The 25,393-nt window shown below is 35.2% G+C and overlaps 1 protein-coding gene across 5 annotated transcripts in view; it reads left to right on the top strand.

Moving 5' to 3' along the window:
• FOXN2 (forkhead box N2) overlaps positions 1 to 25,021 on the top strand; it is a 68,445-nt gene extending 43,424 nt beyond the window's left edge. For 4 of the 5 annotated variants that reach the window (XM_047745503.1, XM_047745500.1, XM_047745501.1 and 1 more), the window contains exons 3-6: positions 6,135 to 6,259; positions 9,057 to 9,121; positions 17,988 to 18,056; positions 20,727 to 25,021. In XM_047745503.1, the coding sequence (XP_047601459.1) occupies positions 6,135 to 6,259; positions 9,057 to 9,121; positions 17,988 to 18,056; positions 20,727 to 21,250 (783 nt within the window). In that variant the 3' untranslated portion in view covers positions 21,251 to 25,021. The remainder of the gene's footprint in view (positions 1 to 6,134; positions 6,260 to 9,056; positions 9,122 to 17,987; positions 18,057 to 20,726) is intronic. The other variant, XM_047745504.1, reaches the window with a different exon arrangement.
• Positions 25,022 to 25,393: the final 372 nt, after the last annotated feature.

Genomic DNA, 25,393 nt, shown 5'->3' with positions numbered 1-25,393 from the left:
AATAGTGAATGAGAGAATGCACATTTCTTGTTTCCATTGCACAGATTTATTTTGTTTTAGGCAAATTTAGTTTAAAACAATACCTAAGGTCTAAAACTCTTCATTATTTGTGTTCTGTCATCTAAGCACAATAATAAAGGGGCAAGGTTTTTAAGTGAGAGTTTAAAATAAATTCCTCTTTGCTGAAGACTCTAAAACATATTGTTAGCAAATACATAATTTTATCTCTTGTTACTGATAGTTTGTGAACAGACCCAAGTGAAAGGAAATGCTGCCATGGTAACATAACCAGACTGTTATTTGGAGACCTTACTCAAGATACTTAACTGCCCTGAACAGCAGGTTTTCGGTACTAGTTCTTCCAATTTACTATTTCAAGGAAATAGCAATTCTACTATGATCAAAACAATTTGTAATTCTCACGATAGAATTTAAAAAGTAGACTCTTTAACCAGTTTCTAGGAGTGTCATGTCAGGAATACTAAGATAGAACATGGCTTGTTAAATAATTGTTAAAATAATTGTCTTAGTCAATATATGAAAAATAATACATACATATCTTTTCTATATGAAACTGAAGTGGGTTGAGGCAAAGGATGTTGTGGCTGATAATGTTTTAAAGTTTTATTTCCCTATCATTAAAAAATACATTTATCTCCTAAGCCATCTGACAGAAAACATACCTAATTTAAGTAATTTCATCAAAAATACATTTGTAAAATTTAACTTCCTTTAAAAAACAAATCAAAATTTCAAATACTTACTTAGTATATAGTTCATATGATATTTTGCTGCTGAAGGCCAGAAAAAAGTTTCACCTAATAGTATGGTATGTTTCTTCTTATATTACAGCATAATATGACAGCTATGGCTTTTCTTTTCTGATATATTTAGGTTGCTAGGATGTTAAAAACTGCTTACACTGATAGCATATTTTTTCTAAAACAAGAGCTATTTTCCTTTCTAAATTTAGTTTATTTCTTGTTCTTTATTACCTTTTATCTCTTACTCAGAATTAATTGGTTTTGTTCGTGTTTTTCATTTTTTCAAAGCTCCATCTTAGAGGTAAAGGAGTAGGAATATGCTGTTACTAAACCATATAAACTTGGGGCACATTGGTGGCTCAGTCCATTAAGCAGCCGACTCTTGATTTTGGCTCAGGGTCCTTGGCGCTCAGTGGGAAGTCATGTTCAGGATTCTCTCTTCTCTGCCCCCTCCCCACTTACTCACTTGAGCTCTCTCTGAATAAATCTTAAAGAAAAGCAAAACAAAACAAAAAACAACAACAACAAAAAACTGACAACAGAGACCTGGGTGGCTCAGTCGGTTAAGTGTCTGCCTTTGGCTCAGGTTATGATCCCAGGGTCCTGGGATTGATCCCCATGTCAGGCTGCCTGTTCATCCAGGAGCCTGCTTCTCTCTCTCTCTGTGCTCATGTTCAATCTCTTGTTCACTCTCTCTCTCTGTCAAATAAATAAAATCTTAAAAAAATAAACATATAAACTCTAACCTTATGCCAATTTCAGAATAACCCCCAGAAATAGGCAAGTATCCATTTATTTTGCAGCTCTATATCACTTACACATAAATTACCTTATTTTTGTTGTTCTTGTTTAAAGATTTTATTTATTTATTTGACAGAGAGAGTGTGCACAAGCAGGGGGAGTGGCAGGGAGGAGAGGAAGAAGTAGGTTCCCTGCTGAGCAAGAAGCCTAATGCTTGGCTCTATCCTATGATCCTAGGGTCCTGGAATCCCGGGATCCTGGGATTATGACCTGAACCAAAGGCATGCTCTTAACTGACTGAGCCACCCATGTGTCCAGAATTACCTTATTTGAATCTAATCAAAACTCAGTGAAGTGGACTGTTTTTTTTTTTTAATTTTACGAATAAAATATGAATAAGAACACTGACTCTTACAGATTACATGATTTGTCCAGTATCACATAAGCAATGATTAGGACCTATTTTTATACCAGTGGAAATATTCTTATATTATGCCATTGTGCTGTAATAACTATGACATGATGTTCAGAAGATAAAAGAACCTCAGTAATAGAATAATATTGCCTTAAAAAGAGTTTGGGAAATGGAAGCACTCAAATTCATCACGTCAAATCTTAAGCAATCATAATAGCTTACATCGTATAGAATTTTATATGAACAAAAAGGAACCAGGGAGATAGAACACACATAAATTTTATTGTTGTCCAAGTAATTCTTAATGAATTGTGAAGTGTAATTAAAATTTTAAAAAAGGATTTTTGAAGTAGAAAAAGTATAAAACAAAAATTAACAGTTTGGATCTCACTAATCTTACGAGTTCTGAGGAAGTTTTGTACGTCACATGGTGGGAGAGGAGGAAAGTTATACCTTATAGTTGGTTTTTAGTATTTGTAGAGAAAAAGAAAAAAAATCTTCAGAAATATTTGTTAAAATGTAATGCCAATATCTGGTGGAATAGAAACAGAAAAACAAATTTGCATGCTATTAGACTGGAGGAAACAGGAACTGTTTTTGAAACTACAAAGAAAATGAACATATATCAACAGCAGCAGCCAATGTTTATTGAGTGTTTATTGTCTGTCAGTGCTCTAAGCACTTTATGTGAATTAACTCTTATAATACAGTAATTCTTAAAGTGAAGTAGGTACTATTTTTAATATAGTTCTATTTTGAGTATACTAATACGTAGGAAACAAACACATTTTTCTGAAGATTACACAGCTCTTAAGTGACAGCCAGGATTCCCAAGGAGGCAAAAATGCTTTTAGGTTCACCCTCTTAACCACTGTACAAGTAGTGTTTAGCTCTGGAGAAGTGAGAAGAGATTGAGTTTGTATTTCCTTGCATGGCTGTGGAGTTCTGTATGTAGGCTGTGTATGGATGTGGTACATGTGCTAGGATATACTTATAGTCCAGCTTCTTTTCAGGATGTGCAGTTAGGGATGTTCAGCTAAAGAAGTAGAAAAGGTTTATCCTGAAGGAAGAAAGAGTTAGCAGGTGATAGGTATCACAGCTCCTAAAGTTCTTCAGTCATTTCCTTTGACTACCTCAACTAGGGTGTTTAGCATTTTGATGGTTTTTTAAGAATACTCTCTTGATTTATCAGTTCCATTCTTTTCCTGATTTCCAGTTTATTTATTTTTTTTTTAAGATTTTATTTATTTATTTGACAGAGAGAGATCACAAGTAGGCAGAGAGGCAGGCAGAGAGAGGAGGAAGCAGGCTCCCCGCTGAGCAGAGAGCCCCAAGCAGGGCTCGATCCCAGGACCCTGAGATCATGGCCTGAGCCAAAGGCAGAGACTTTAACCCACTGAGACACCTAGGCACCCCACCTGATTTCCAGTTTAACAATTTATCATTTTTCATATATTATATAAATTATATAATTTTCTCTCCCCCCTAATTTTCAATCTCCCCTTCTCCAGATATGCTAAAAGCTTATTTCAGATATTTCAGTTGTTTAAGAATGAAAATGGATAGGGACACCTGGGTGGCTCAGTTGGTGAGTGTCTTGACTCTTGGTTTCAGCTGAGGTCAAAGTCTCAGGGTCCTAAGATGGAGTCACCAGGAGGGCTCCACACCCAGCCTAGAGTCTGCTTGAGATTCTCTCTCCCTCTCCCCCTCATGCACACGTGTGCACCCTCTCTCTCTCTCATAAATAAATAAGTTTTAAAAAATGAAAGAAAGGGGATATAAATTTGCCTTTGGCTACATTCTCTTAGTTTTCATATAACTGTTTATACCCTTTATTTACCAGATAATCTATAATTGTAGTTTGGATATCTTTTTAATCTAAGAGAATTATAAATTTCCAAGTGGTCATAGAATTTTGTGAGTTGGGATTTTTTTTTTTTTTTTTTGCACTGGAATCTTAAAATTGTGAACTTTAAGAGGGAATTTATTTTTCTTCATGGCCTAATCAATGTTTGTAGCTTTTTCCATTAATATTGGGAAAGTATATTCTACCAGAATTGATTAATTACATCAGTTTTTCTCATAAGTGTTCCACAGAACACTAGCTTCCTCAAATACTACCTGGGAGAAGGAGGTTCTGATCAGATAACTTTAGGAAACCATATAAAACAGGTATAATGATAGCAAGACTATTTAGATCCCTTAACCTGCTGGTAGGTAGTGTGACCTTCTAAGAAGGGGAAGTAAAATGTGCAGCATTTTTCAAACCTATTTGAAGGAGTTAGTAGCTCATAACCTAGCCTTCTTCCCTGCGTGTTAGATAATACTAGTGAGGTTTTCCATGTATCTTGTCCACTTGCTGTTCCTTCCTAGTGAGGAAACCGTGGATCACACAAGCCGTTCTTTCAGGCCCCTTCCATTTGAAATTTAGCAGGCATTTTTTTTCCCTTTAATTTAAGATTTTATTTATTTAGTTGAGGTGGGGGAGAGACAGGGATAGCAAGAGAGACCAGGAGCAGGGAGGAGAGGGAGAAGCGGGCTCCCCACCGGGCAGGGAGCCAGACTCTGGATCCCAGGACCACAGGATCAGGACCTGAGCCAAAGGCAGATGCTCAATCACCTGAGCCACCCAGGCACCCCAAGCAGGCACTTTTGTTAACAGTTTCTCTAGTTTCTAAAATCATAAAAATTCCATAATTTTTAGATTCTGTTGATTATTTCAGTGGAATCTGGGTTTGTGTGCTCATTGCCATATTATCTAAAAGTCTCTCAAATGTTGTAACTTAATCATCTTACACAAAGATTCTTCCTTCCTCTTTGTTATCTTTTACAGGAGTCTTTTCCATACCTCAGTTGTTGATTTACCCCTCTTTGAGACGTTTGCTATGTTTTTCATGAAACCATTTGCCTTTTTTTTTTAAGAGTTTATTTATTCATTTAGAGAGAGAGTGCACGAGCGACTGAGCACAGGGAGAGGCAGAGGGGAAAGGGAGAGAATCTCTAGCAGACTTGCACCTAGTACAGAGCTGGGTGCTGGACTCAGTCCCACAACCCTGAGTTCCACACCCAAGCTGAAATCAAGAGTTGGTTGTTTAACTTACTGAGTCACCCAGGAGCCCTTGAAATCATTTGCTTTTGAAAATTAAACTTACCTTAAATGAGAACTTAAGCAGTACTGTTAATGCCATTAAAAAAAAATTGTTTTTTGCTATATCACTTGATCTCATACTGTTTATCACTTTGGGGGAAATGCTGCATAGAAAGCTTAGTTTTTCCTTTTCTTTCTGGTTTTTCTATAACAGTAACTCTAATGGCTGTATTTGTTACATTTTACTATGTGGAAGACCACATCGTACAGCTCTCCATGCTGTTCACTGTACATCTTGAGGTTGTACCATTCTCACAGACTATGAAGTGGTTGGCATGTTCTGTGGCCCTATGTGCCAGGCACCATGCAGAGTGCTTTAGGCATAATTTAATCCACCTGTGAGATAGGTAGTGTTATCATTCCTACTTTCCAGAAGAAGGAGTAATGGCCTGGAGAGATAGAGGTTGATTAACTTTCAAGATCACACAATAGGTAAATAACAGAGCTTGAGATAAGAACCCAGGTAGCTGCTTCCAGGGCCTTTGAACTACAATATGTTTACCGCAGTCTGTCTTTTTTTTTTTTTCTTTTTTAGATTTTATTTATTTATTTGACACAGAGAGCACAGGTAGGCAGAGCAGCAGGCAGAGAGAGAGGGAGGAGCAGGCTGTGCACTGAACAGGGAGCCGGATGTGGGGCTTGAGCCCAGGATCCCAGGATTCCAGGACTCCGGGATCATGATGTGAGCTGAAGGCAGCTGTTTAACCGACTGAGCCACCCAGGCACCCACCCATCCCTTTTTTTAAAAGATTTTTAGTAGTTATTTGACAGAGATCACAAGTAGGCAGAGAGAAAGAGGGGAAGCAGGCTCCCTGCTGAGCAGAGATTTCCCCAAGCAGGGCTTGATCCCAGGACCCTGAGATCATGACCTGAGCCGAAGGCAGAGGCTTTAACCCACTGAGCCACCCAGGTGCCCCTACAGCAGTCTTAATTCAACCTTTGCATTGTACTCAAAAGAGTACTGTAGGGTTCTTTTTTCCCCACACACATTTAGTAAAAACATTCAGGCACTGATTGTGTATGTCTTAAAGTTGCAGGTTAATAATTCTTGTGTATTTTATTTTAGGTTAATGGGAAAGGTTCCTTATGGTGTGTTGATCCAGAATATAAACCCAACCTTATGCAGGCACTGAAGAAGCAACCTTTTTCCTCAGCATTGACATTTTACACCCCTCCTGCATCTCCACAAAGGTACAGGATCTTCTATATAAGTGTCAGTGGTGACTTAAAAGATTTCATTGTATGACATGGAAAAACCTAACAAAGTTGTATGGTTTGGGGGAGGAGGGGTTTATTGCATTGAGAATAATTTATGGGTAAGAAATTAGCCTAAGGCATTTTAACTTACAGTCTTAACTTGTGTTATTAGGAAACAGGATATTTGATAGGTGAGAACATAAATTTTGGAAAATATAGTCACTCCTGAGTATATTATAAGTAAACCCTAAAGAAAGTTATAATAATGATTTCAGGTACAAAAGGTTTTAATTATTTTAATTGCCTACAATACTAATGCGGACTAATGAAATGGGAAATTAAAAGTATATTTGAACTTTTTAAAATAAGATGATTAAGTTTGTCTTTATAACATTTTTATGTATGTATTCCTTTTTCTTTTTTTTTTTTTTTAAAGATTTTATTTATTTATTTGACAGAGAGAGGTCACAAGTAGGGAGACAGACAGAGGGGAAGCAGGCTCACTGCTGAGCAGAGAGCCCAATACCGGCTTCGATCCCAGTACTCTGAGATCATGACCTGAGCTGAAGGCAGAGGCTTAAGCCACTGAGCCACCCAGGCGCCCTCCTTTTTCTATTTTAAGTTGGTTTTCTTTCACAGCACATTAAATATTTGAAAATTATGTTCACAATCTCAAATTTTAAGATGTCTGACAAGTAAAATAATGCTTTGACTTTTTTATTTGTTTGGTTTCTGCTGGTAAATATTGTAATGTATTTCCTTAGCTCTTGTTTTCAAACTCAGTGACTCCTATTGATCTTACAGCTTTCCCATTTTAAGTGAAAGCTGAAAATACTTCAAATCTGGTTTTGTTTCCATTTCCTAAAAAGCCTTCAGAATCTTTTTTTTTTTTAATCTTCTTATGTAAATTCATTTGAAAATGCCAGATTTTGTTGAGATACTTTTGAGGGTGGCCTTATAATGGTTAAAAAGCTTTTTAATAGAATACTAGATGGAGAATTTCAAACATACACAAAAGGAGGGAGAAAACTATAACGAACTCTTCAACTGCAATAATTATCAATATTTCCATACAGTGTTTAATTTCTTAAACTATTATTAAATAACTTAGTTAATAATAATAATAAAGTTGCTATTAAATAACTTTAAGTGGAGTGTCTGTAGCTGAAATACAATAAATTAGGCTAAAGTTGAAATTAGTAATATGTATCTACTCAGTGAGATCTTAAGCTTGTTTTCTGGTAGATGATTGAGTGGTTTATCTTTATGAAATGAAACCTAGAAAACTTATCAGAGTTTGTATCTTCATTGTTTGAAACTTGGTATCTTATCAGTTAATGTTGGTGCTTGTGAGATATCCTAGTTTAAAAAACAGTTTAAAAAAAATTTAGAAACTAATGGTAAGTTCTGCGTATTGTCATTTATGTCTTTTATTTAGCTATACTTTTTTTTAAAGATTAAATGAGGGAATTGACACTCTTGTATACCATCAAATATGCACTTCACTGTGCCTTTGATAAGTTGTATTTTCATGATTATATCTTTTAGCTTTATCATATGTTAAATAAAAATGATTTTGTGGTTTAAAAACAGATAAATGACAGCATAAAGATAATTTTTGACTTTAAGACATTACTTTAGGGGCGCCTGGGTGGCTCAGTGGGTTAAAGCCTCTGCCTTGGGCTCAGGTCATTGGTCCCAGGGTCCTGGGATCAAGCCCCGCATCGGGCTCTCTGCTCAGCGGGAAGCCTGCTTCCCTCTCTCTCTCTCTCTCTCTCTCTGTCTGCCTCTCTGCCTACCTGTGATCTCTGTCTGTCAAATAAATAAATAAAATCTTTTAAAAAAAAAAAGACATTACTTTAATATTTCTGGAAACATTTTCTCTTTTTCATTGTTTGGCAAAATGATAGTTCCATCTAACACACCTTTGTGTAGCACTTTCATGTCATAATTGGTAAATTGAGAAAAAGCATGAAATGTAGTATATGTAAAACTATTAATGCAAAATAGAGTTATAATTTAGTTAGCAAAACAGATTTTTTATGCTTTCACAAATTTCAAAAAACAGAAGTAGTGTGTCCCAAAAATGATTTAATTTTTGGAATGGAAAAAAAAAAAAAAAGGCCAAAATGGGACACCTGGCTAGCTCAGTCAGAAGAGCATATGACTCTTGATTCAGGGTTGTGAGTTTAAGCCCCATGCTGGGTGTAGAAATTGCTTAAAACTAAAATCTTTTTAAAAAAAAAGCCTAAAGTCCTGATCTCTTTATGACTATAGCAAGTTTAATTTGATACTGATATTTCTTAATAAAATCAGGAACTTTATCTGTTTTGCATCATTACCATACATTCTCTTCACATACTTGTTTTGATAAACGCTTTCATTTCTGTGGTAAGACCTATATGATATCATATCAAACTTAAAAACATCCAATACAAAACCAAATAGTAACTATTATGTATTGTCTATTGTTACAGGCATTTTAAATGCATTATTATTATTCATCACAGCAGCCCTATGTGGGAGGTTTAATTATTCCTATTTTACAGATGAAGAAACTAAGAAATTAATTATTTTGCCTAAGAACGTCCAAATAGTTTGATTTAATCTTGGATCTAATGCTCTTTCTGCTTTGGCAGACTCTTCCTAAACTGAATAGTATTAGCAAAGCAAACAAGGTAAAAATAGTTTGTGTTTTTTATTGTATAAATTGGTTGTATTTGTGACTAAGTTCTATAAAAAGTGAAACAAAGATTTGTACAAGCATATTTATCTTGTCTTTATTTTTCAGTGGCTCTTTATCACCTCACTTCTTAAACTCTGTACTCAAGCAGAACCAGGTGCGAACCCTCAAAGGTATGTGTATAAAAACTTTATTTTAAATTGTAACAGCTCAGGTCAAAAATCAGGACTTTTGGTCTATTTAATATTTTTCTAATTGTAAAAGTATTACATGTTCATTGTAGAAGATTTGGAAAATAAAAACATTTATAGAAAAGAATCTAAATTTTAAGAAACAAAACTGATGAACATAGGAGAAGGGAAGGAAAAATAAAAAGGATAAAAACAGAGAGACAAACCTTAAGATACTCTTAGAAATCTAGAGAACAAACTGAGGGTAGGTGGACGGTTGGGGAGTGGAGTTGATGGGTATTAAGGAGGGCACTTGATGCGATGAGCACTGGGTGTTAAATGTTAAGTGATGAATCACTAAATTCTACCCCAAAATTAATGATAGACTATATGTTAACTAACTTGAATTTAAATAACCCCCCCCCAAAAAGAAACTAAAGCTTACTCTTTATTATCGTCCACATTTTGTTTTAGTTACTTTGATTCTTCTTACACTTTAGACATGAGTAGATGTGTCTGCCTGCATGCACACACATAAACACACACACATTTTTTCCCAAATGCTAGGCTAATACTGTGTATACTGTTGTATATTCCGTTTTTTAATTTCCTTTTGTGTATTTCTCCTTGAAAATAAGAAATTATTTCTTAGTAATACTCTCATTATAGAGCTGTCTTTTCAAGCTTGTCTTAGTCTAGAATAGAGATTAGTAAAGTATGCCTTGGGCCATATCTGGCCCGCCGTGTGTTTTTATGTGGTCTGTGAGTTTATATTTATAAATAGTTGAAAAATAATAAAAATAATATCTCAAGGGATGTGAAAATTCCCTATAAGAACAGAGAGTTAAGTAGTTGCAACAGAGATCTCTATGGTATACTTGTTTGTGCCTCTTCTCTGACAAAACCTAAAATACTTACTGACCCTTTACAGAAGAAGTTTGGATCAGAATATAGTTTAGAGTATTTCTTTTATAAAGTGTAAAGAACTTTAAGGAGGGAGCAAGTTAACTTTCAGAATTTCGTAGGTGACTTTTCTGAAGTATATAAAAATTCTAAATTAGTGGTTTTTTCCCCCTACTCATAATTAATATCGTAAGTTAGTGATGTAGTAACATAAGGTTTTCTAGCATTGTTTGCTTTTGGGCCTAGAAACATTTCTGTGACCTTTAAAAACAGAAATCCTCAGACCAGAGGTCTTTTCTGCATATCAGATACATTTTGGCTCTTTGGAACTACACTAAGCCAAGCCTAGGAAGCGGTGTGATGATGGTCTGTAAAAATGAGGGAGAGAAGGGGTGTGAAAAAGCTGAAGAGAATTCTGCAAAGAAGTTAAGTGTATTGAGCATATGTTCAGATTATGTTCTGGCTTAACATAATGCAGATATCCATTTTCTCCTTCCTGCATGGGTAGATGTGGTTTCTCTACATTTAGGCATGCGGAAACTACATATTTTTATTATCTCAATAAGTTCTGACCTTTAGTCTTTCAAGCTCCATTCATATACAGATTTTGAGAACATTTTCTTTGTGAATTCTGGGTTTATTTAGAATCTCTTCTTGCTCTTACTCCATTCTATCCTGATTCTGCTGCTGCTTTTGGTGAGCAGACACGTCTACAATTTTTTCTCCTGCTAGTTTTATTTTTTTAATTTTTTAAAAAAGATTTTATTGGGATGCCTGGGTGGCTCAGTTGGTTAAGCGGCTGCCTTCGGCTCAGGTCATGATCCCAGCGTCCTGGGATCGAGTCCCACATTGGGCTCCTTGCTCAGCGGGGAGCCTGCTTCTCCCTCTGCCTCTGCCTACCACTCTGTCTGCCTGTGCTCATGCTCTTTCTCTCTCTAACAAATAAATAAATAAAATCTTAAAAAAAAAAAAAAGATTTTATTTATTTATTTGAGAGAGAGAGAGAGCTGGGGGGTAGGGTAGAGGGAGAGGGACAAGCAGACTCCCCACCAAGCAGGGACCCTGAAACGGGGCTCGATCCTGAGACTCCAGGATCGGGATCAAGATCTGAGCTAAAGGCAGCTGCTTAACTGACTGAGGCACCCGGGCACCCCTCTCCTGCTAGTTTTAGCCGCAGTTTTTTATAACTAGAGCATAGCCCTCTCCTTCATCTAATGACTTAGACATATGGTGCGTCACCTCTCCAGTGCTGCTAATAACTTACTTCCCTCCATCTCTATACTGGTGAGTCTTAAGCTTGGGGACATAGGGGCTTGGAGTTCCAGGTTAAAACAAATGCAGGCCTGTTGTGGAATAGAATATACAGTTCTCATGAATTTTAGCAGAAAATACAAAACCACACAAAAACTTAAGAAAATTTTATATTTAAATCAGGTTGCTTTAGGGCCTAGACTTAAGAGGAAATTTGCTGCTTCTTCTCTCAATGTTATTTCTAGAGAAAAGTTTGGGAAAAAACAATGCTAAATGGACTAAACATTCAACTGTTTATTCTACAAGTACTTGTTGACTTCCCACATAGTGTCGAACAATGTGTGGGTACTTTGGGATATGCAGAGATAAAAGTGACCCAGGACCTGTTCTCAAAAACCATACAGTTTAGTTGAAAAAGGTTGGCAAGGTTATGCAGAGTACTTTGGGGAAAAAGTAAGTTGGCGGGGCGCCTGGGTGGCTCAGTGGGTTAAAACCTCTGCCTTTGGTTCAGGTCATGATCCCAGGGTCCTGGGATCGAGCCCCGCAACGGGCTCTCTGCTCAGCAGGGAGCCTGCTTCCCTTCTTCTCTCTCTGCCTACTTGTGATCTCTGTCTGTCAAATAAATAAATAAAAATCTTTAAAAAAAAAAAAAAAGGGAAGTAAGTTGGCAAAGTAAGCTTAGAAGTAGATCAGGAAAGGCCTCTTAGAAAAGAAAGTGGTGCTTGAGCTGGACCTCAGAAGTTGGGGAAATACTTGACCTTGTTGGAGGGTATCTGCTAGGAACTGCAAGCCAGTGAGTATGGTTGAAGCCTAGGATTATAGAAGAGGATTTGGCAGTGTTGGCCCACTGACTGTAGATGTGATCATTTAGCATGTGCAAGCCAAATGAAGTTTAAGCGAGCATCAGTCAAGTCAAGGAGAACTTATTTAGCATTATGAGTTGAACTCCTTCTATATAATTACAACATTAGTTAGCATTGAGTTCCTTACTACAGTGCTTTGAATGCATTATCTTATTTAATCCTTATAATTCTTTGAGGTATTGTTACCTACTTTTACAAATAAAGTTGGAGAAGATTGGAGTGATTAAGTAACTTTCTCAAGGCCACATCACTAGTAAAAAGCATACAAGGAATGCAGAAACTCTGATATCAGAACCTGTACTCCTACTAGGTATGAGGCACTGGGGGAGCTACTGAAGCGCATTAAAGAAGGAGGCAACATTGTCAGTTTTGTGTTTTATAAAGGTCACTTAGGTGTCATTGAGTTCCAGTATTAGAATCCAGTATTAGATTTATCTCTCACTTCACAGACTCATCTTTACTAATCATTATAATAAAGCTACGTTTAAACACATAAGAGCAACAGGAGAACTTATTTAGGCGTAGAAACTCCAGAAATAGTTACTATCACCCAAAGTAGGTATAGCAGTTTGTTTAAAGTCTAGTTGTCTCTCTTGCTCACCTTACAATGACAAATTTTATGTGCCAATGTATATGTTACAGTAGTTTATAACAGAGGGCAGGAGGCACAGGGATCTCTTACTGAGATAGCAAAACAAAATCTTTTTGTCAGTATTTTGGTTAGGTTTGGATTTAGAATAAATTCATCTGCTTAAGAGATATTTATGGAGCATACCTGTGGGCTAGGCACAAGGTTACATCAGTTAACAAAGATGACAAAAATGGAACTTTACTGAATTGTAGTATTTATACTGAAGTCATAGTATACTGCAAATATAAATATATATCTACATATATAAATATGTGCATATTTACATATATAAATATGTACGTATTTACATATATAGAAATATACCTATTTATATATATAAATATAAACTTTAAATGGTTAATGATGATGTTATGGGCTAAGTGCAAATCTAGATTCCAATTTTAAGATTCTAAATTAGCATAATTTAAATCTATTTTTATTTTTATTTATTTATTTGGTAGAAAGAGAAGACAAGTAGGCAGAGAGGCAGGCAGAGAGGGGGGAAGCAGGCTCGATCCCAGGACCCTGAGACCATGACCTGAGCCAAAGGCAGATACTTAACCCACTGAGCCACCCAGGCACCCCAACATAATTGTTATCTTAATAGAAATGAAACTAAACCAGTGGTCCAAGCAGCTTACAGTATTGGCAGTTTATCAAAATTGCTCTTCTCTATTAAAGAATCATGAGACAGCTTCTCTGTTTGGATGCTTTATAAATGTATATGTTAGCTTTGATAGAGCTAGGAAGTCCTTATAGTTATTACTGAGCTTATAACCATTTAAATTCTGCCTTTATGGTTCTCATATCATTCCTTAAGCAAATGGATTGAGAATCAGTAACGGAGACTTGTCAGTTTGTGTCATAACCCTTAGTTTCACATAGGTGAACCTAGTGTCTTAGAATTTTTTTCTCAGTTATTATTAGTAATTTCCCAGCATTAAGGCTAAGAAACTATAAACCAGGACATACAAATTAACACTTACGACAGAAATTTGTTGGAATCAGATATTAAATCAGTAGCATGTTTTCAACTCCAGTCAGAACTATGAAGGAATAAAGAGAAATAATATGACTTTGAGCTAAGTCGGCTTTTTTAATCACTATTTGGATGGCTCTCATGAATCTTAATGACAAATGACTTTCAACTAGAAGTGAATTATTTGTTTAATCTAAATAGTGTCAGAGAAAATGTTTATAAAAGACTTTATAAAAGAACCAAATTTTATGAACTGGATATGCTAGGTAATAGTATGTCTTTAAAAACACAGAGCTACATTTTAAATAGCTTAAAGTATTATCAGTGAAAAAATAGCATGAAGTATTTTCAATTGTGACAATAAACAACTAAGTATTCAGTTTAATACCAAAACAGATTGAGTACTCTAAATAAAAATTGTAAAGTCTATACAGAGAGTTTTTGGTTTTTTTGTTCTAAAAAGTTCAAGATTGTTCCTTGGACAAATAATTGGTAATCAGGTATTCTTGATTACTGAGTGTTTGGAGTCATTTTTCTTGCAGTTAAGACATTTTTCTAGAGTTAATTGGCAAGTCATTATGGGAAGCATCCTTAAAATGCTTGAAACCAAACAAATTACACATAGATAAAATCGTTTTGCAGGGAAGTTTTTGGTTTCATAAAGTTAATTTCATGTGGGAGAGTTCAAATTAATTTGGTTATAATAAATCTATTACAAGAAATAAATGCATTTAAGGTATACTTTTTCTGTCCTCCTACTGTTACAAAAATAGTATCTAATTGTGTTATCATATTAAATATTTGGAAACTAAGAAGAGAAGTGGTGTTCATGCAGCTTTTTCATGTTGTCCAGTTAAGGCTCACCAATTTTCTTTAGTTTTAGATATTATTTTTAAGAAACATGACTCCTTGAATTCTTTTTTTTTTTTTAAAGATTTTATTTATTTATTTGACAGAGAGAGAGAGAGAGAGATCACAAGTAGGCAGAGAGGCAGGCAGAGAGAGAGAGGGAGAAGCAGGCTCCCCACTGAGCAGAAAGCCCAATGTGGGGCTTGATCCCAGGACCCTGGGATCATGACCTGAGCCGAAGGCAGAGGCTTTAACCCACTGAGCCACCCAGGTGCCCCGACTCCTTGAATTCTAATGGAATTTTCTAAAGGAAGTTAAGCTAGAGATACGCTAATCTTTTTGTTAAGATTTTATAGGTACTTCATTTGTAAGATTATAAATTTTTTGAAATTGTTTCCTCATTATAATGCTTTTCAGAGTTAGATTCTCCCTCAGCATTACTTCCTTTTTTTTCCTTTAATGAAATTGGTATCAAGGTAGCCCCCTTTTTTTTTTTATTAAAAGACAAATTATTTCCTGGAACAGGAAACTCTCTGTCAGGGCTTTTACATAACGCCAGGCAAGATGTCCCTGTGCAAGGCCACTTGGCTGAGGCAATGAGTGGGGTCTGAAATTCAGCCCACGCTCCAGTCTTCAAGCTGTGTGCCTTCACACAGGGAAGCATTCACCTGGAGGCAGACTTGCTTTTTTCCAGTTCACACAGAGCTACAATATGGGCTGGAGTCTGCACCTTTTCTTCTTCAAAGACGTGTTGGAATACTGAACTCTATCAAATTATAGTCAGGTCTCATTCTAAAAGAAGATATCTCTAAAAGAGATCTTTTCTTGGCCATGACATGAGAAACAGTGATTCATATTCTTTTTACTTACTGTTCTTCCTGCCTTGAAATACTTTTCCTTCAGATAGCTACATGGCTTCTTTTTCTCATCTCCCTGAATCTGTGCTCAACACTTGCTTCTTGAAGCCTTCTCTAACCTCTCTATTTAAAGTGCAGTCCCTTTCCCAACACTCTCTATCCCCCTTTCCACTTAGTTCCTCTCCCTTATATTTGTCACCTTGTAACATACTGTGTTTTAATTATTCCTTTGTATTCTGAGAGGTTAGGGGTTTTCCTATTTTGTTTTTTGCTGTATTCCCATAGCCTGGAATGATGTCTAGCTCATAACAGGATACTCATTTTATTGAGTGAGTAACAAAATACAGAATTTCCAGTATATTCTGTAAATCCCGCAGAATTTCCTACTCTAGTCATGGATACATGGATACAAGTATTAATGATTGATAATTGATAGAGTACAAATTGAAGGCCTAGGTTCTAGAAGTAGGCTATAGAGAGGTTCAAGTCCCGCCTCCCCTAAAGACCTGTCCGTCTGTTTTTTTCATTTTTAAGATGGAAATACTAATAGTACCCACATCATAAAGTTGTGAGGATTAGATGAGTTAATAATACTCAGAACATGCCAAGCCCATTGATACCCAACATCAGTAATTTGGTGCTAATTAGCTTAATCTAAGGAAAGGAGTGCAAGGAAGTCATATACTTTATTATTTACACATTTATCAAGGACCCACTATTGTTCCAAGCATTGTGGAACATAGGAGATAAGACAGGTTCCTACCTTAATTGGGAAGGCATTCATAGAGATTCTTGTTTCATGAGGTCACAGTTTATTGAAGGGGAAAGAGTAGTAGTATTATGTACTTCTTCATAACAACCATCTTCTGATTTACTTAAGTCTATTTGGTAAAGTCAGTAACAGTAACTTTTTCTGTCTTCACAGAGTTTATGGTCAAGTTGGGGAGAAGAGAAGTCAATATTTTTATGGCTTTACTGTCTAAAATAACTTTATAATTAGGTATTACAAATAAAATGGAAAGCATTAGGATAATAAAAATTTTCTAGCTTTGAGATAGAAATGGGAGGTTTCATAATCTTATTTTAAACATCCTTTATGATCTAAGATTTCTCAATATTTTCTAACTTTTCCTTCACATTCGGTTATACCATATTACTTTTACTTAATTACAGTTATTCAGAATAATAAATCACCAAGATGGAGAGGAACTTCTAGCAGAAAAGTGATATGAGAGCATAATAACTTTATCTGGAGTAGAACCTGCTGATTTTACCAGCCTTTTAAAGTTTGTTTTTCTTATGGAATATCCATAATTATGTTTGACCTCTTACAAAGTCTGTAGTACTTGTGGGCTCATAGATAATTATGATTAAAAACATGACTAATACTTTTGTGCCAGCAGTAATTATTTATTTAGCATTTGTAAATTCACATGATCTAGACTGACCAAATATGCATATTTCTAACTCCTGTAATTAGGATGCAATTAATGCAGTACTTCACAACTGCAGATACGCACAGATAAAGATTTTTTTACATGCTAAAAAGGATAGGGGAACCTCAGTGGCTCAGTTGGTTGGATGTCTGACCTTTGGTTTCGGCTCAGGTCCTGATCTCATGGGCCGTGGGATTGAGCCCTGCCAGTGGGAGTCTGCTTCGATATTCTCTCCCTCTGTCCCTCCACCTGCTTGCGCTCTCTCCCTCTTTCCCTCTCTTTTTCTGTCTCATTCTCTCTCAAATAATCTTTTTCTTAAAAGGTAAAAATTCTAAAAAGTAATAATGCCTTAGTGTACATTTTTAGTCAAGTACAGTTGACCCCTGAACAATGCAGGGGTTAGGACTGCTAACCCCTGCCTCCTTCCCCTATACAGTTGAAAATCCATGTATAACTTGATTCCCCAAAAACTTAACTACTAATAAGTCTACTGTTAACTGGAAGCCTTAGTGATGACATACACAGTTGTGAACACATATTTTGTATGTTTTATGAATAACATACTGTTTTCTTACACTAAAGTAAGCTAGAGAAAAAAATGTTACTAAGAAAATCATAAGAAATTTTATTATCTGGTACTTCTCAATTCTCCTTTATTCGATACTATCTACAAAACTCTTAATAATTTTTGTATTAAAGATTTTTATTTATTTATTTGACAGAGAGAGAGTTCACAAGTGGCCAGAGAGACAGGCAGGGGCGGGGGTGGGGGAAGTAGTCTCCCTGCAGAGCAGAGAGCCCAACTCGGGGGTCCATCCCAGGACCCTGAGATCATGACCTGAGCCGAAGGCAGAGGCTTAATGCACTGAGCCACCCAGGCGCCCTATAAACTGTTCATAATTTTAAGTGAACAAAAACAGATTGCAGAATAATATGTCTCATTTTGTTTTGTGTGTGTGTGTGTGTGTGTGTGTGTGTGTGTGTGTGTATTTAAGTAAAAGAATATACACCAAATCTTAACACTGGTTACCTTTACAAATACTTATAATAGCCTCTCTTTTATAAAGAACATTAATATCGTTACTCTCTTCCTTTTTCAGAATCTGATATTGATGCTGCCACTGCAATGATGCTTTTAAATACTTCTATAGAACAAGGAATTTTAGAATGTAAGCAATCATGCCATTCTTCCTAAAATACATTTTTGTGAGTGCTTTTTCAAATGTAATTTAGAATGTAAAATATTTAAATGTTATAGGCAGAATTGTTTTTTCTAACTAAATTGTGTTTTCATTTGAATTACTTAGTTTCCATTTTATTGTATTTCCATTAATATATGTGAGCAGTTATGAGCTTGAAGTTAATACTGTGATATTTTTACATGGACCAGGAAATAAGGAAATAAATAGCATGTGTAGAAATTAAAGTTGAGAATTTAAAAGTAAAAATGAAAGTTATAAATAACAAAATATAAGAAAGTATATTTATAACCTTGGAATTGGAAAACCCTTTAGATGCTAAGTGCAAAATCCATAAAAGAAAACATGGGTAAACTTAAACATCAAAATTCTGTAGTTCTCACAACAAAAGGTATTTGTAAGAAAAGTCACACAAGGAAAACACTTGAGAGAACATTTTTTTTACTATGTATATAATAAACAAAGGGTTAATATTGAGTATATGTAAAAGGACTCTACAAGTAAGAAATAAGAAAAATATTCAGAAAAGCCAATACATGAATTAGGCGGGTCTCAGGGAAGGAAATAAAGTGGACAACACACATTTGAAAAGATATGCAACTTCTCTAGAAGACAGGGAAATGCCAAATGAAACAATATTGAAATACTACTTTTTTTGTCCATGAGATTATGAAAAATTAAAATGATAATATTGGGTTTTAATTGTGAGAACTGGATATCGTCGAACACTGTAGGATGTAAATTTAGTACAACCATTTTGGAGCACAATTTGAAAATACCAGCTACAGGGGTGCCTGGGTGGCTCAGTGGGTTGAGCCGCTGCCTTCGGCTCAGGTCATGATCCCAGGTCCTGGGTTCGAGCCCCACGTCGGGCTTTCTGCTCAGCAGGGAGCCTGCTTCCTCCTCTCTCTCTGCCTGCCTCTCTGCTTGCTTGTGATTTCTCTCTGTCAAATAAATAAATAAAATCTTTAAAAAAAAAAAAATACCAGCTACAAATACAAATCAACCACAGTGAAATCTCCTACTAATTAGAATGTCTAGTATCAAAAAGATAAGAAATAACAAGTGTTGATGAGAACATAGAGAAAAAGGGAACCTGCTGTTGGTGGGAATGCAAGTAGGTGCAGCCACTATGAAAAACAGGATGGAGATTCCTCAAAAAACTGAAAATAGAAGTACCATACCATCCTGTAATTCCACATCTGGGTATTTACCTGAAAAAACAAACACTTAATTTGAAAGGATACCTGCACCCCTGTGTTTATTGCAGCGTTATTTGCATAGCCAAGGTATGGAAGCAAACAACCTCTGTCCATCATCAGTAGATGAATGGATAAAATGTGATATATATACACAATGGAATATTACTCCACCATAAAAAAGGAATGAAATTTTGCCATTCTTGACAACATAAATGGACCTAGAGAGTTTTTTGCCAAGTGAAAGAAAGCCAGAGAAAGACAAACTGCATATGATTTCACTCATATATGGAATCTAAAAAACAAAACAAATGAACAAACAAAAAACAGAAGCAGATGCCTGGGTGGCTCAGTCCGTTACGTGCCTAACTCTTGGTTTCAGCTCATGTCATGATCTTGGGGTCCTAGATTGAGCCCCGAGTAGGCTCCATGCTCATGTGGAGTGTGCTTGTCCCTCTCCCTCCCCCTCCACCCCTCCCCTCACTCCTCTCTGTCTCTCAAATTAATAAAAATCCTAAAAACAAAAAAAAACGGGCACCTGGGTGACTCAGTCAGTTAAGCATCTACCTTTGGCTCAGGGCATGATCCCCGAGTCCTGGGATCGAGCCCCATGTCACGCTCTTTGCACAGCGGGGAACCTGCCACTCCTGTTTGTACACTTGTGTGTGTGTGCGTGCTCTGTCAAATAAGTAAAATCAAGAAAGAAGGAAAGAAAGAAAGAACAGAAACAGACTTACAAGAGAACAAACTGGTGCTTGCCAGGGGCAAGGAAGGTGGAGGGATAAGTGAAATAAGTGAAGGCAGTTAAGAGGTTACAAAATTCCAGTTATAAATCACAGGGGGATGAAAAGTACAGCATAGGGAATAGAGTCAATAATATTGTAAAACTTTATATGGTGACTTTACTTACATAATGTTTAGAATCGTCAAATCCCTATATTGTACTCCTAAAACTAATGTAAGATTGTATGTCAACTATACTTCTGTTAAAAAATAATACTAATTACAATTTAAAATGTATATATTCTTTTACTTAATAAATCTGTTTCTTGCTATTCTAGAAGAATATTTGCATATGTGTAAGAAGAGGCATCTAGAAGGATTCACATTGCAGTATTATTCATAGTGAAAAATTGGGAAAATCTAAATATCAATAAGAAAATGGTTAGCTCAACAGTGGTACATTCTTATTGAGGCATTCTCTACAAACAGCTCAAAATAATTATAATTTTCCTGGAAAGGTCAAGACATATCATTAAGTGATTTTAAAATGTTTCAAGTTAATACCAAAGGATGACATATGGTCTAAGTAAAAAAAGAAACAAGTGAACAAAAACCTACAGAACTTTACTAACCCTAAAACACTCACTACTCGTTTAAGTGGTCTATTCTTGGCAATCAAATGCATTTGACTTATTGATGGAAGTGTTCTTTTCCACAGGTGAGAAGCCTCTTCCTCTTAAAACAGCAATGCAAAAAAAGAGGAGTTACAGCAGTGCATTTAATCATCCCAGTACTGTGCGATTGCAAGAGGGTGATTCTTTGGCCACGAGCATTGATCCAAAAGAAGACCACAATTACAGTGCAAGTAGCATGGCGGCACAGCGCTGTGCATCCAGGTCTAGCGTGTCTTCTCTGTCCTCTGTGGATGAGGCGTATGATTTTATCCCAAAGAGCAGCCATGTGGGAAGTGATGGCAGTGAAGGATTTCACAGTGAAGAAGATACAGATGTTGATTATGAAGATGATCCTCTTGGAGACAGTGGCTATGCATCACAGGCTTGTGCAGATACCTCTGAAAAAGGGCAGCCAGGCAAAAAGATGTGCAAACAGTTATGTCAAGAAATTGATGAGGAGCTCAAAGAGGCAGCTGGATCTCTGCTCCACCTTGCTGGAATCCGTACATGTCTGGGTTCCCTAATAAGTACTGCAAAGACACAAAATCAAAAGCAGCGGAAAAAATAGAAATACTTATTAGTGTGAAATTATTTTCAAGTGTGGCAATACTCTTCTACTTAATTCTTTACAAGGGATATCAAAGCCATAATGGACTTCTTTTGGTTTAGGGTGGGGGAGGGGTGCTAATTACCTGTTTATTTTGAAACATTTGTTTGAATCTTTATTAAATAATTGCTGTTAGGACCATGCCCAACCATAGATACGATGCCAAGCCCTAAAAGCATAATTTTTGTGATAAGTGTCTTTAAAATTTGGAAATTTTTTATAGGAAAATCCACAGCCTGTGTCTTAAAACTTGTAGGAAGTATCTTTTATTCTGTTAATATGTTAAAGTATAAGAATTGGCAACTCTGTAGCTTTTTCTCATTTTCTTTTCCAATCATTTATAATTAGCTATAGTTGCTGATCCAGCCAAAAATGTTGCTGATGTCTTTCTCACATACTTCTCTCTGGACACATGCAACCCAGTAGAATGAGATTTGGATTTTTTACTTTATCTTAATTTTTGTTTTTAATTATTTTTTGTTGAAGCGTGGACAGACTTGAATATAAATTGGAAAAGGTCCTAGATGTCTAGAAAGCTCCTTTTGGTTACATAGGCAGGAAGTTCAGCAAAGAGTTCTAAAATTTAGAAAAGGCAGTTTTATGGTAAAATTTTGTCTAAGAACACTCCAATTCCTATTACAATATTATCTTTGATTTTTTTTTCTTCCCAGATATTGCATAACATTTATTGGAGCCTTTTGTTTGTTCCCGAAGTGCTTTGCAACCATTGTTTGAATTTTAGCCACTAGCTGTCTTTGTTGAGTAGAAACAATCCAATGAGAGGATATAGCCATAAAGTGTGTTACAGGGTTAGCACCCATTTTGACACACTTTTTGCAATAAGAGAATCTTTCATGTGTTGTTAAATGGACTGCATTCTGGGAATTTTGTAGTAGGAATGGAGTGTAATCTAATAGAAATATTTTGAATAGTTACTACTTATGTCCTTTTAAATAAAGATAGATCATTTAGGAAAAAACTTCTGTCCGAGGTTTGTATGAATTAAGTCTTTATGTATTCCTAGTTAAATTTAAAAGGATTTAACAAAACTATAGAGACAAAGTACCTTCATGAGTTTTAAAATTCACATACAATTAAATCTTATACAGTATACCCTTTGGGGGAGGCAGTATAATATATGTGCCATTTATTCCATGCTAAAAGATTTTATATTGCTGTTCCAAAGGTGCACTGACTAAGGCTTTTAAGTATTTGAACAAATCTGCTTCTGTGAGACATTTTTCCATATCATTTTTATAGTTTGACTTTATTATTTAGAAAGAACACAGGATACTAATAAAACTAAACTTACTCATTATGTATATATTTTTACAGTAGTGGGAGCAACTTTCCAAAAGTTCAGTCTTATCTCATGGTACATTCTGTTTTATAACAATGACCTTGTTTTCATTTTTCTGATAATTTCGTATATACATACATACATACACACATAGATACATAGGCTCATGATTTGGGTTGGTTACTTCAGCTGTTTCTATGACTAAAGCATTTTCTTGGATTTTTTTTAAGAGATACTTTTATTTTCATTTGTAAATTTTATTTGAGCAAAACTGTTAAATGAGAAGCATAATGGAAAACATCTTTTCAATTGGTAAAACTTTAAGCCAGGGATAACAACATTAATATTACCTGTCCTGTTTCCATGTTCATTGTAATTGAACTTGGATAGCCATGTTAATAGTATCGGTGCTGTTGAAATACAGTTATTTTTAAATTTGTTGGTAATGAAAAATAGTTCTTAAGTATGCAGGATGAGGTATTGGGTTTTTTTTTTTTCCTTCTTCATACATGTCACATCTGCTACAGAAAATGGCTAATCCAAGTTAGTACCTTTTGCTGTAGATGGTGACTGTTACACACACAAAAAAATGCTTATACCACAGTATAAGCAGCACACAGATTATAAAAATCACTTTAATAACAATATCTTAAAGCTGTTTACAGTTGCTCTTTGGATAGACCTTAGTAAAAGTGTGTTTCAGTGATCTGGTTCCAGTGTATTTTGTTCTACTGAAATTCTGTACCACAGGTGTTCTCTCTGGTTCCTGTCCATTAGATAATTACTCTTCATAAGCAGAGGAAAGTGTTCTAAGATAAGGAGGGGGAGAGTTGTTCTCTCTTTAAGAGGGATCTTCAAAATTATTTTCATTTAATATAAATAATAATATTTTACACAATTCTTATACAGAATTCAGTGCATCACTTTCCATTTGCTGATTTATCAAGGCAGTTATTTTCAAGGGGAAGTAGCTTTTTAATTATGATTCCCCCATTATTACTTCCGTAGATATTATGATCCCATTCCTCAGGTGTGTTGAGATAAAAACATAGCTAATAACCACCCAATTAAGGAAAGTCGTTTCAAGTCCTATGGACTGGAAATTGTATTTCTAATAATATATTAACAAGAAATTATACTGTAATAGAAACAGTTTGGCAGTCCCAGAGAGGTTATATATGTTCCAGCATATTTTAAGACTGTGATTTAAGCTAACATAATTTGCCTTACATCAATACAAAGTGTTACAGCCAATTCCAGTTTATAATAGATATCTAGTGAAAGTTTTGAGTCAGCACAATCTTCATCTTTCACATCCCAAATAGAATCAGTGTTTCTTGAATATAGATTTTTGAAATTTATTTGTGCAATATTATTACTAAATTGATATTTTATTTTACCTTTCAAATTCAGAGAAAGAAAACATACTTGTATTCATGGAAAAGCTAATTATTGGTGGATTGCCTCCTTTTTTCCACCTTTGAGCCTTTCCTTTCCTCCCTAGAGCCAGCATGACTTCTCTTAACGTAGATTCCCCTGTATATAATAAGGTTTAGAATATATATATTTTTTCTTTTGCTACTTTCTGAGGCATTATGTAAAGGGTTCATACTAGGTGGTCAGTTAAATATATGTAAGCACGAATTCAAAGGTAGAGAAAGCGTTGAGGGAATGTGTGTGTCTTCGTGGACCAGGAGGCCTTTCCTAGCAATTTAACCAACAGATGTGAATACTTCACAAAGCTATAAAGACTTTTGTCTTAAATACTACAGTAACTTAACAACCATTTGTGAAGACCATAGCATTTAATTAAAGGCTTTCTGATTTACATATACTTTACAGATTTTTTTGTTGTTGTTAGTTTGAAATGTGTAAACTTTGATTTAAAGTTTACTTCACTATGTTAATGATGTACTCAAAATATTTATTGAAAGACAAAGTAGAGTATTTTAATGTTATACCTGCCATTTTTTTCTTAAAGCACATTTTTTTTGCATCTAACTGCCAGTGCCATTGTCAAAACTTGTTTTTAAAATTGTTGTACATTTCTTATTAAAGTGCTTAAAGTATTATGTTGCCATCATATAGTGTATAAAAATGTATAATTGCCAATTCACTGTAACTGTTATTTATTTTTAAATGAAAGAGTAATGCTTCCTGATTCAAGAAATTTGAGTTATTAAACTGGTTTCCTTATCCTCTTTTCTAATGTAGCATAAAAATTGCCCTGAGTTTGAGTTATAACTGCCAGTAGATGACCAGTCACAAGTGAACCACTTCTCAGTTGCCAGACTTCGCTCATATTAAAAGCAACCTAACAGATATTTAGTTTTTGTATCTAATCTCTGATTATTAAAATGTTTATAAAGTTTATTTTTACCAAAGAGATGCAATTCATTATGATAAAGTATTGCAGAATAAACCTGGTTTTATAACATTGTTGTACTTTCTGTTCTTTTGGGGTGGGTAGTGTAGATATAAGTGGCTCATACTTATACATACACATGCCATTTCCATTTTGGTGTTACAAAGTTGAAGTCAAAAAAAAAAAAAAACAAAGTTGAAGTCATACAAATGAAAAATGAAGTTTTAATTTCAGAATATTTGTCTTTTTTTAAAAGTATTGTTTTTCCTGGTTTTTACAGGCCATTTTAGTAATTTTGAAAGCTAAAAGTGTTAATTATTCTCTTCCTGAAGATGAACTTTTCATGTATATTTTTTCATATACATATGAGATATTTTGAAATATAAGAAAAATTGTGCAGATAATGAAGATTATTTCTAAATATAGTAGTGTTGTTACT

Source organism: Lutra lutra, chromosome 9 (assembly GCF_902655055.1).
Source record: "Lutra lutra chromosome 9, mLutLut1.2, whole genome shotgun sequence".
Taxonomy (NCBI): Eukaryota; Metazoa; Chordata; class Mammalia; order Carnivora; family Mustelidae; genus Lutra; species Lutra lutra.
Note: the sequence above shows the minus strand (reverse complement) of the source record. Positions and strands in the feature narration are given on the sequence as shown.